This window comes from Phodopus roborovskii, unplaced genomic scaffold (genome assembly GCF_943737965.1).
Source record: "Phodopus roborovskii unplaced genomic scaffold, PHOROB, whole genome shotgun sequence".
Lineage (NCBI taxonomy): Eukaryota > Metazoa > Chordata > Mammalia > Rodentia > Cricetidae > Phodopus > Phodopus roborovskii.
Genome location: NW_026126606.1, coordinates 114606 through 127016, shown reverse-complemented (window position 1 = coordinate 127016; position 12411 = coordinate 114606). Strand labels below are relative to the sequence as shown.

The 12411-nt window shown below is 51.3% G+C and overlaps 1 protein-coding gene across 6 annotated transcripts in view; it reads left to right on the top strand.

Annotated features, from left to right (window-relative positions):
* The window catches only part of Atp6v1c2 (ATPase H+ transporting V1 subunit C2), a 35708-nt gene that overhangs the window by 18948 nt on the left and 4349 nt on the right, over positions 1-12411 (top strand). For all 6 annotated transcript variants that reach the window (XM_051205953.1, XM_051205956.1, XM_051205955.1 and 3 more), the window contains 6 exons: positions 2311-2405; positions 5290-5381; positions 7331-7429; positions 7853-7921; positions 10901-10993; positions 11095-11188. In XM_051205953.1, the coding sequence (XP_051061910.1) occupies positions 2311-2405; positions 5290-5381; positions 7331-7429; positions 7853-7921; positions 10901-10993; positions 11095-11188 (542 nt within the window). The remainder of the gene's footprint in view (positions 1-2310; positions 2406-5289; positions 5382-7330; positions 7430-7852; positions 7922-10900; positions 10994-11094; positions 11189-12411) is intronic.

Sequence of the window (12411 nt, the reverse complement as noted above, 5' to 3'; positions counted from 1 at the left end):
TGTTCTATTTCTTCATGAGCAGTTCTAAGCATGGAGGTCCAGATGTGACCTGACACCCAGTCTCCTAGCTCCTGCCCACCCCCTGCTCCAGCAGCTTCGTCCGGACTCCTAACTTTTCCCCCAATGTGGTCCACCACTTCTTGAGACACTTGACACTCACAGCCACATAGGCGGCCCCTGTCTGTCAGCTTCTTCAGGGTCCCTGTCCAGTTGTACCCATGGTGGCTTCTCTAGGAGCCTGGTATCATCTCCCCCCACTGCTTACCTAACTGTCCCTGGCACTGTCATAGAACACTTGAGGCTGGGTGGGAAGGGTGTTTGTCCTGGACTCCATACACAGGTGAAGGTGACTGTCAGGAGGTTCTTTCCATGTGCTTAAGGGCAGGCATACACACGAGAGGGCTGGCATTCACAGACCTGCCGTGCATGGGAAGTCCCGCCTTGGAAAGTGTCATTCCAGTTAATTGGGAGACTGAGGCAGGAGGATGACTTGAACCCAGGAGTTCAAGGCCAGTCTGGGCCACACAAAGAAATCCCCATCTCTAGAGCAATAAAAGCTAGACAGTGATGGTCCACTCCTTTAATCCCAGCACTCAGGAAACAGTTCCAGGACACCTAAGGCTGTTGCACAGAGAAACCCTGTCTCAAACAACAAAACAAAAACAAAAACAAAAAAAAAAAAAAAAAAAAAAAAAAAGAAGAAAGAAAAGAAGAGAGTGGAGGAGAAATAACATGCTCTCATACTACTCTCTGGATATGTAGAGTATAAGAGTAATTAGACCTTTACTCTCACCGTTTGGGAGGCAAAGGCAGGTGGATCTCTGTCAGTTTGAGTACAGCCTGGTCTACATACTGAGTCTCAGGCTAGCTAGCACTATACAGTGGGGCAGTCTCAAAACAATTGAGGTGAGTGGTCTGACCACTTTCTCAGGTAGGAACGCTGACTCACTTCCTCTCTTGCTTGGGATCTGGGACTTAAGTCAGTGTCCTGGTTTCATTTGAGATTAAAAAGAAAATGACCAAAGCAACTTTAAGAGAGAAAGGGTTTGTTTTACTGACAATTGAAGGTAACGGTGCATCACTGAAGGAAAGTCAAGGCAGGAACGTGAAACAGCTAGTTGTATCCATAGTCGAGAGCAGAGAGAGAAGAACGCATGTGTGCTTCTCATGCTCAGGTTCTCAATTTCCTATCTACACTTACACAGCCCAGGACCCGGGCTGAGGGAGTGGTGCCGCCCACAGTGGGCAGGGCTTCCCACAAACACACCCACAGGCCAGCCTGATCCAGACAGTCCTTCACTGACCCTCCTTCCAGGTGACTCTAGATTGTGTCAGTTGACAATGAAGACTAAGTATCACAGCTAAGCATGGTGGCACACACCTGTAATCCTTCCACAGGAAAGTAGAGACAAGCAAATCTCTGTGAGTTCCAGACCAGTCAGTTCTACATAGCGAGTTCCAGGACAGCCAGAGCTACACAGTGAGACCCTGTCCCAAAGGAACAAACATACAAAACAAAAACAAAAAACTACCCTAAATATTATAATCATCCAGGCTCTTTGGATAAAATGTGTCAGTCCAATTGAACCATCTTCAGCTCCCTCATTTCTCTACTGCACAGCGTAGGCTAGGGTACGCAGGGACATCCTTTACTGTGGAATTTGTTTGGTTTTAGTGAAGTCACTCCAGACTTCGACAGGCACACGCAGAATGATGCCCATGGTTCCGGGTGGGAAAGCCAGTGACAAGCAAGTTCCAGGGTGTGGCTGAGCTGTGACATGTCCTCCTCAAAATGGATGGTGTGGGTTAACATTGCCTTGCTCTTGTTGGGGCTCAAGAAGCAGGGACCCCCCCCCATCAGGTGGCACCTGTGACAGGTCATGGCTGGGTGGTTGGGGGCCTGGTCTGATGCTTTCTGCTGTGCCTTTTGGATGACTCAAAACAGATCGGTGACCCACCTGGGGAGGGTAGGCCCAGCAACTGTTGAAGGTGGAGAAGTTACCAGTGGCCATGGGATGTCATCTTGTTGGTTTCAACCTCTAGGAAGAACAGGCTTCATAACAAGCTCCAGGTGGAAGCTGCAGAGGGAGAGTTTGGGGTTCATGGTACATTGCTACAGTGCCTTTTCCTCTGCTTTTGAGGTATATGATGGCAAGCTGACACCTCCCACGGGCTCTGAACTGCTCCTGCGTGGAACTTCAAAGCCCATGCCTGTTGTTCGCTTTCTCCATGATTGGTGCTTTGCTGTGAACAAGCTCTCATGTCTCCCTTGACTTGGTTCTGGGTTCAAGTTAGTCTTTACTCTTCCAGTTGACTTGACATCCTTTGTGACACACTTCGAGTGGGACATGGCCAAATATCCTGCCAAGCAGCCGCTGGTGAGCGTGGTGGACACACTGGCCAAGGTGAGGAGAGTCTGCTTGGAGACATCTGACCACCTGAGGTGATATCCGACATACTTGGAGTTGGGACTCTGACAAGGCAGAAGGCAAAGGGCTGGGATCTTAGCTCTGTGAGTGACCCAGGGTAAGGCCTACTCTTACCATGCCCTAGGTTAAGGTTAGAACTCAGGAGAGACTTGAATGTACTTGTTTCTTGTCCCTGTCACCCACAGAGCTGGCTGTAATCTCACAGGAGAGTTCACTGGATGGGCCTGAGGCCCTTGTGTTCTGACCCCAGACCACAGTTCATTTCACTCCCCTACTGTGATTCAAAAACTATGATGGGAAGGCTTAATCTTGCCTCCCTCACCATACATGTGGGGACCCATGCTCCTTGGATGATTTATTGATTTTGTGATACTGGATGTGGATCCCAGAGCATTTCACATACGAAGCATTCTACCACAGCCCTCTTTTAATTTTTGAGATAGGGTCTCATTAAGTTTCCTAGGCTGGCCTTGAACTAATTCTGCAACTCAAGCTAGGCTTAAACTTTTTATCCTTCTGCCTCAGCTTCCTTAGTAGCTGGAATCACAGGGCTTGGGCACCAGGCCTGTCTCTCTTGGAAAACAGTTTGCAAAACCTCATTGCTTTAGAAGACAGTGTCACCCCTCAGTCACATTGTGCCACCTCATCCCCGAAGTGTTTTGTGACAACAAAAAGTCCCATGACACGGTGCCATCTACTAAGCCATGGTCTCCAGCTCACACTGGATGCAATCCTCATAGCACAGGGATCTGCAGAGACACCGTGGGCATCCCATAGCCAAGGTGACTGACTTCTATGTGCCTTCTCCATGGGTGAGGGTCAACTGTCCTGCCCTATTGCAGTTGCATACACAACCCCTTATATGTCCTGTCTCTGGCTGGCCCATTGGCTGGGAGATCCCAGCTCTATGATGAACAAAGCTGCCCTGTTCTCTAAGTAGCTGAGCTTCCCTGAGGGAGGTAGACAGGTCAGAGCAGGAAGGGTAGCTTTGAGTCCTTTTCTACTTCAGGTCTCTTGGGAAGCTGGGTGTGGCTTCTTGGGGTTACATCCCCTTCCAAGACAATGAGGCAGAGATTCTCAAAGATGCTTCTAGCAGGGGCAACCCAGGGTGCTGTGCCAGGATGGCTTTCAGGAGAGCATCACATACATCCACCGCTGAGGCAGAGGATACAGATTTTTGTGAGGTTGTCATGCCGACTTGGGATTCTGAGTTGGAGAGCAGTAGAGTGAAAGGAGAACTGGCTCCCCTCTAGTCCAGAGTACCCAAGTGCACAGCTATTGAAGCAGCAGACTAGGAGGAGATTTGGGTCAGGAGATCAGATCCTACAAGGTGCGCAGTGTGCATGGCTCCATTCCCCATCCACCGGGAACCAGCTCCTGCAGGCTAGCAGGACAGAGCTTGGGGGAGACTGGATCTTTAGTCCACGCTGCCCCAAGAGCTTGTGTATCAGCTCCATCCTCACCTTGTTCTTCTGAGGTGGCTTAGGGCTTTGTACAGTTTGTCCTATAGTCATGTGGTGTGGCTGCACCTTGAGTGTGGCGTGTGGTGTGGTCCAAGTGTATGGCATAGCTGTGCAGTGTAGTTATGCAGGGGGATGTCATCAGTGAAGGAAACTCCTCAAGGTACATGGATCACTGTGGAGGGTTTTTGTTGTTGTTGTTGTTTTGTTTGTTTTGTTTTGTTTTTTGAGAAATACACTCCTTTTTTGATGTCTATTCTGAGTATTTAAACCCGGAACTTCCGTGGTATAATACTGGGTTTCATCTCATGATTCTCAACATGTCCCCCAGCAGAAGTGTGCACTGCCTACAGCATGGACACACATATTCGGCAGAGAGACCCTCATCACATCCTGTTGCCAAACTGGTGGCAAAGGGATGGCCAGATGGCTTGTTTGGGCTTACAGACTCTGAAGTACCCCCCTGCTGTCAGCTGATACACGCATGGTTGTGCCTGATCAAATACACAGCCACCTGTTTGTGGTTATGGCCACAGGGTGGTGCTCACTGTTACACTGTGTGCCCTTGGAGGGCAGACCTGTCCTTAGATTACCACAGAGCTCAGCCCTCGGAGGGACTCACTGTGGCTCTGAATCACTCTGCCCTCTGGCCTCAGAAAGCTTATTTAGCACAGTCTTCTTGAACTACTCTTTACTGTGGCCAACCATCCTTGGGGCCTTTTGGGAACTTTCTAAAGATGGCGTTCCTCCCCCCTATTGAGTAGATGGCAGCCTGAGGCAGGGAACAAAGGCATTCAGTTACTGTGCCCCTGAAGGTGAGGAGGATCAGTCATGCCCAGAGAGGTGGATGACTGGGAGGCTGAGCATGGAAGGTCAGCGTGGAAGACAGGATAGCTCACGGGCTGCCCCCCCAGCAGAGGTTACCGGGGCCTGGACACCAGCATTACTTCCTGGGAAGGAGCCCAAGCTAGTGTGCGACACTGGGCATGCCGTGAGGCCTCAGTACCTGGAAAGTTGTTTCCACCCACTTCCCAGTGTGGGGACTGACTAGGAGGCCCAGGTGCTGGGTTTTTGGGAGAGTCATAAGGAAGACAGATGGGGCCACCCTGGTGAGCAGGCAGGCTGCTGATTTTCTTAGTTTCTGTTTTTTTTTTTTTTTTTTTCTTTATCCTGAGACAGGGTTTCACATAGCCTAGGCCTCCAATTGGCTCTGTAGGTGAGGATAGTCCTGAACTGATCTTCCTGCTTCTGCCTCCCAAAGTGCTGGAATTACAGGAATGCACTCTGGTGGCTGCCTTGGTTACTGTTGTTAAGTGTCCCATGGATGCTTGGCCAGATTTTGAAGAGTTTCGCTAACTCCTCAAGGTCACCAGGAGCGTCTCTCCCCCCCCCCCTCCCAGCAACTGGCACAAATCGAGACAGACCTGAAGTCCCGCACAGCCGCGTACAGCATTCTGAAGGCCAACCTGGAGAACTTGGAGAAGAAGTCTACGTGCGTACTACCCCCATTGCATTCTCTGTGCATGCATCTGGTGGGGGCTGGGGGCTGTGTTGGTCCTCTTCCTCTGGCTGTGGACAAGGGGAGCTGTGTGCTAAGAACCTGGGGCAGATGCAGATGATAGCGCCGGGCAGGGTGGCCACCCTGTCTAGAACATGGAGGAGCACAACATTGCTTCCTGCTCATGCCTTCTTTCCTTTGTCCCTACTCCTCACCCAGTATGAGGCTCTGGGGAGGCCTCTCACTGGGGGGAGGGTGGGGATAGGGTCACTGTTAGAGCCCAGACCTCCTCACAGGGTAAATAGGATCATGGGCAGCCCCCCCCCCCAGGACAGCTGCAGGATCTCAGGTACCCTGACCATATGCTGGTTTTGTGAAGAGAATGGGTGGTTCAGGCCCCCTCAGCCCAGGGTCCACAGTGGTAGAATCAATAGAAAAGTAAGCCGACGGCCATGATGGCCGACAATGTGGGGGACGGTAGTGAGGGAGGAGCCAGGCAACCCCACGTGAGAGGAGAACACTCACTCTAGATCCTGAGTCTGAGCCCAGAAAAGCCAAGTGCCCCAGGAGCTCAGAGCCAGCTGCCCTCCCTGTTTGGTGCCTCTTACTTAATCTCCAGGTAACTGGGCATGAGCAGTGGTGGGTGTGAGTCAGGTGGGCACTAGTTGCATGAGCCTGGGGTCTACACCATGGTGGGTCACCCACTAGCTTCACCACCACATCATAGACAGTTTGGTGACTGCCAAGATAGATCCCTGGGTAATGGTACCTACCACATGCATGGGGGTCCAAGTTCAATCCCTGGGTCTCGTCTGGCAGAAAGAGAGAACTACCTCTTGCAAGTTGTCTTCTGACCTCCTCAAATGTGCCGTGACACATGGGTACACACGCACACACGTGCACACACTAAATGGATAAAAAGTGTAATTACAAAACTGGGACTTTAGCGCTGACTGGTCCGACCTCTTCTCCCATACAGTCTCTGCTTCCCCTCCTTTACCAATCAGATGCTGGCTCTCTCTTCTTTATTCCTTTGATGTACATTGCAAAGCACTCACAATGCCCTCAGGCCCTGGAGACATAAAGCAAAGTGAAACCTTTCTACACTTGAAAAGCCAGTTATTCATTCAGCAAACCTGTGGGCATGTTGCTTAGGGCTGGGTTCACTATTACCCAGCGATAAGGCAGCCTGCTGGCAGGATAATATGCTTGCTGTGGTGACAGCAGGGTTGTGCCTGTGTCCATGACCCTGTAGCTGTGTGCTGGTACAGAGTGAAGCAGACCCCCTCGGAGGAGGAAGGGATTTCTTTCTTGCCTTTGAAGCTTTGCCTTTGGCTCTGTGCTTGGGAAGTAGGAAGCAGTGAGCTCACATTACAGCCTCCCTGCTCTGGGGGTTAGGACTGCAGTGTGGGGAACCACCATGTCTTAGAGGCTGCACCTGCCCCTGTGACAGCATGGTAACCATACCGTGCTCTTGACCCGAGCCAGAGCTGCTGGCCTAGACAAAGCTATTTCAGGTGAGTGTCCTTAGCTGCTGGGCTAGGCGGCCTATAAAGTGACACAGAGCTAGCTCTATCTAGACCTATCTGTCCCTTGGGACTTGGAGATCTTGCTGTTCTGATACTTGAACAACTTTAGCTGCTTGACACATGAGGTCCCCTCCCAGCACCCGAGTTGGCTTTTGGGGACAGTGCAGGTCACTGAGGTGTTAGATTCAGCAGCCCCTTGAGTGACAGAAGATAGTTGCAGAGGCTGTGCCAGTTTCCCTGGCCCTGAGGGAAGAGGAGGTAGCTCACTTACAATTTGGCTGTACCTGGCTCTGGCACACAGCTCGGAGACTCCCCTGAGCCTACTCCATTCCCTGCTGCTTGTCTGGACTCTCTAGGCATGCCGGGTCAGTGAGCCTCTCTGCTGGGCTTACACGATGTCTCTCTGCCGTCCAGGGGGAACCTCTTCACTCGGACACTGAGCGATATCGTCAGCAAAGAAGACTTCGTACTTGATTCGGAATATCTCATAACCCTTCTGGTCATCGTCCCCAAGTATGTAGATAGGAGGGTGGTGGGGGGTGTGCTCAGTGGAAAGTGACGTGGGTTCCCTGTGCTTGCTGGCCCCAGGTCAGTAGACATTGCTGCTCAGGGCCCATGGAGGGCCACTGTCTGCACAGGCACAGAACCAGGGAGAAGGCAGCAGTGATGGGACATTTATTGAGCACCTGTGTTGTGCCTGCAAGAAGCCAGAGAGCGCTACTGTTCCTCTGACTTGAAGCTAGGATAGCCATTCCCCTGGTCTCAGGTCACCTGGGCCAGGATGAGACACTGCTCAGCATGACACTGGATAATAGAAGGAGCTTAGGGGATACCTCCTGACTTTTAGTCTTAAGGAGAAGGATGCAAATAGTTTCTTGAGACAACAGAAGCCTTCTCTTCCTAAAGCCCTCAACAGTTCTGTGTTCACCCTCACAGGTCGAGTTATGCACAATGGCAGAAGACGTATGAGTCCCTATCAGACATGGTTGTTCCTCGGTCAACCAAGTAAGTGAGACTTTAGCTTAGTCTACATCTGATCTCAGAGGGGAACACCAGGCATGTGACAAGGGTGGGACACCTCACAGCACCGTACGTGAACATTATGTCCCTATGGCCTGGAATTCCTTCCTGGCACCTTGGGATATTTCTGTCTGCCATTGTCCTTCGAAGCTCCAGTTCCCTGACCTTCCTCTGGGAAGGCTGTTCTGGCAGCTTCCAGCCCAGCCTCTGTGTTCGATGCCCTCCTGCTCTCTATTCTCTACTAAACATCTGTCTGACCCACCTAATGGGGAGTGGTGTGTAGGCTATTGAGCAAATGCCTGAACAGAGTGACAGCCTAGGGCTGGCCACAGCGTCTGAGCAGGGAGGGTATTCTCAATGTCCAGGAACAAGTGAGTGCTGCAAACACAGTGTATAACTGGGTTGGATCTGTGTCTGCCATGGAAAATGAGTAGGACAAGCTCACACATCAGGGCTCACTTTGAGAAGAGCATACGTTAGCTGTTGGCAGGTGTTTTAGTCACTGTTTTACTGTTGCAAGGAGACACCAAGGTAAGTCTTAAAAGGAAGCATTAATTGGGGCTGGCTTACTGTTTCAGAGGCTCAGTCAATTTTCATCACGGCAGTGCACACAGTGCTGGAGCAACAGCTCAGAGCTATGCCCTGATTCACAGGCAAGACAGAGAGACAGGCAGACACAGAGAGATAGAGAATGCACACCTAGGCCTGATGTGGGCTTTTGAAATCTCAAAGACCACCCTTAAAGACACATTTCTTTCAACAAGGCCACACTTCCTAATCCTTCTCAGAGACTGCCACTTCCTGGTCAAATATGAGCCCACAGGGGGCCATTCATATTACCATAGCAGGTATACAGAGAACCATACCTTTTGTCTAGAATAAAAAAAAAAGTGTGACAGGAATGTCTCAGTGCCGGAGCCATGGTCAGGTCACATTAGAGTCACAGGGGCCATGGGAATGAGAAAAGTCACCAGCAGGGTCATAGTGATAAAGAGAAACGTGTCTAGTTCAGTGGGGCAGGACCTATGGGACTCTTAACCATGTGGAACTTGTTTGTGGTCCGAAGCCATGTATCTTTATGTATGCCATAAAAGAAATTCACTTGTGAGTTACAAGTAATGAGCTCAATTATCTGCTCCACCACACTGCACCCAGAGTGGCCCACCTCACCCCACCCCATCCCACCTCACCCCACCCCATCCCACCTCCCCCACCCCATCCCACCTCCCCCACCCCACCTCACCTCACCTCACCCCACCTCACCACACCCCATCCAACCTACCCCATCTCATTTCATCCAACCCCATTCCACCCCATCCAACCCCATTCCACCCCATCCAACCCTATCCTACCTACTCCATCTACTTTACCCTATCCCATCCCACCTCACTCATTCCTAGCCATTCATACTCTACCCCCATTCTTCCACACCCCATCCCATTCTACCCACCACCCCATCGCATCCTACCCACCCTACTCTCCCACCTCACCCTCCTCCATCCTATCCCATCCCATCCTGGCCCTGAGGAACATGCCACCAACTCCCAGGAGATAGCCACCAGGAGCTATTGAGGGGTTGCAAGGAACAGGTTAGTCACAGCCTCAAGTCTTGGGAGAGGAAGAGCTTGAAGATGAAGTGGGCAGGCAGCACCACCCAGGAGCTACCTGGTAAATAGTTTTTGTTTCTTTCTTTCTTTTTAAAGATTTATTATGTACACAGTGTTCTGTCTGCATGTACACCTGCACACCAGAAGAGGGCACCGGATCTCATTATAGATTCTTGTGAGCCACCATGTAGATGATGGAATTGAACTCAGGTTCTCTGGAAGAACAGTCAGTGCTCTTAACCTCTAAGCCATCTCTCCAGCCCTGGTTTCTTCTGTTCTTAAGGATTGCCTTTGGGACCCTTTTAGGATGATCAGTGTCTTAGAGTTCTATTACTGTGAAGACATCATGACCATTCCACTCTTATAAAGGAAAACATTTAAATGGGGTTGGATTACAGTTCAGAGGTTTAGTCCATTATAGTCATGACAAGAAACGTGATGGCAGACATGGTACTAGAGAGGTAGTGAGAATTCTACATCTTAATCCACAGGTAACAGGAGACTACTCATACTAGGCCTGGCTTGAGCATATGAGACCTCAAAGCCAGCTTTCATAGTGACACCCTTCTTCCAACAAGGCCACATCTACTCCAACAAGGCCACACTTCATAGTAGTGCTGCTCTCTATGGGCCAAGCATTCAAACACATGAGTCTAGGGGGGTGGGAGGGGCATTCCTACTAAACCACCACATTCAGCTTGGCAGGATACTGGGCCACAGAGCAGAGGCCTCAGCCCGCTCATGATTCAGAGAGCTCAAGAGCCTTCACCAAGAGTTCTGGGAAGGTCTGGAGCTCAGGGGCGGTTTCTATGGATGTAGGCTCTGAGACACCAGAGAGGTGAGCTGCCAGCCAGGTATGCCTAGGTCCCCAGGATTTCTTGCCCAGACCACTGTCTCATGTTGCTGGGAAGTGACTCCAGCAGCCTGTGCTACATGCTGGCAATGACATGCCCAGTGAGGGTCCACGATATTGGAAGTGGAGTGGCTTCAGCATAGCCAGCAGCGATGTCAGGCGCTGTGGGGCTGGATCACTCAGCCATTTGAGGAGCATGAGATAAAGCAGACACTGTGCTCCTGTCACTCTCAACCAGAGGCTCTGCTGGAGCTTCCAAGGCTGAGTCTGGAGGGGTGGGTGGTGGGGCTCAGACCAGGAAGCTGTCAGGACACCCTTGGTCCCCAACCCCTGGTGGCTGCCAAGGACCCACAAATACAGGGAGCCTGACTCTGCCAGTGGGAATGGCCTCCCGCGGTTGAAGAAGGGCTCCCGCGGTTGAAGAAGGGCTCCTCCTAGCCTAGCTTCAGAGCCTGGAGTGGAGGGACCCTAGGTTACCCAGCCAATAAGTGCTTCTCCCTTTAGACTGATTGCTGAGGACAACGAGGCCGGCCTCTTCACGGTGACTCTCTTCCGCAAAGTGACTGAAGATTTCAAAGTTAAAGCAAAAGAGAGCAAGTAAGGGTACAGGCCACCAGTCCCCGGGGTTCGCTGTGAGTCCCTGGGGAGAATCTGCCTTGACCAGGTTCTCAGTGACAGCCATGGCTGCTTTTTTGAAGGTTCATTGTCCGGGAATTTTACTACGATGAAAAAGAAATTAGAAGAGAAAGGGAGGAGATGACCAGGTTGCTGTCTGATAAGAAACAACAGTATGTGAGTACCAGGGCATGGGAGGGGCTCTCTAGATGTACTTCCATTGTTCTGGGGGCCAGTGTCCACTCCTTAGTCTCACTGTCCCCACCTCCTGGGCTCATGCTGTCAAGGCACATACGAGTCCACATGGCATATGTCCTGAGCCCCACTCCCTGACACAGCTCACTCCTGCCCCGGTCACCTTCCTCTAGCTGGGCTTCTTTGCTGTGCAGTAGATAAGATGCCAAAGTGTACCCTGGCCAGGGGATTCTCCCTAGGCTCTGCCGCAGGTCAGTCAGAGCAAGGGCACCAGGATGAAGCATGTCTGCCCAGAGTGGACAGTGTCACCACCTCAAAGATTGCACAGCCACTGATTTCCTATCGTCTGTGACTGGGTCACCAGTGCAGAGTGGGTGCTTATCTGAGACACTCTGGCTACAGACACCTGGAAACTTTGTGGAGAGGTCAGCCTCCATTCCTGGGGCAGAGCTGAGCTTGGTGGTGTCTTTTAGACTCTGGTGTCCTGGAATGGCAGCACTGGCCCAGTCCTGTGCTCTCGGCACTTGTCCACTTGTCGGGGTGTTTTCCAGCTCCTCCTTCTCCAGCCACAGAAGGAGGGGAGGCTTCCTCAGAGAACCTTCTAGTGTCACTTCAGTGGCAGGTGGGAGAAGTGGAGTGTCCTTGAGTCCTCGGAGTAAAGTGTACTCAGAGCCGTACTGGGTGTGTGCTGGGAGGACAGGGCCTCTGGGCTGGCACAGTGATTCACATGTGTCCCCAGCGTTTGCCCCAGGCTGCCTCCCACACTAGGCAGATGACCTGATCTTGCTCAGTGAGTGGCTTTTCTCACCCACCCTTTTGGGAGCGAACACAAGCCACAGAGTCCCTTGACGTAGATCTTGGAACCTCACCTGCCTGCCACTCCCTTTTCAGAAGGAAAGCCCAGCTGGTCATGGTTCATGGCGCTGGGTTTTCTATGTTGTTTGTTTCTGAGAGACTGTCTCATGTATTCCAGGCTGGCCTCTAACTTGATATATAATTAAGGATGACACCTATGGAGTGTGGGGTTACAGGTGTATGGTACAATACTCAGTTTATGTTCTGGGGATGGAGCCGAGGTTATTGTACATGGTAAGCAAACACTCTGTCAAAAGAGTGACACCGTCACCTTCAGCCCCATGTTGGAGAGTTTTAACCCTCCTCCCTTGGAACATAGACACATATGGACATGCACACATGCATGCACA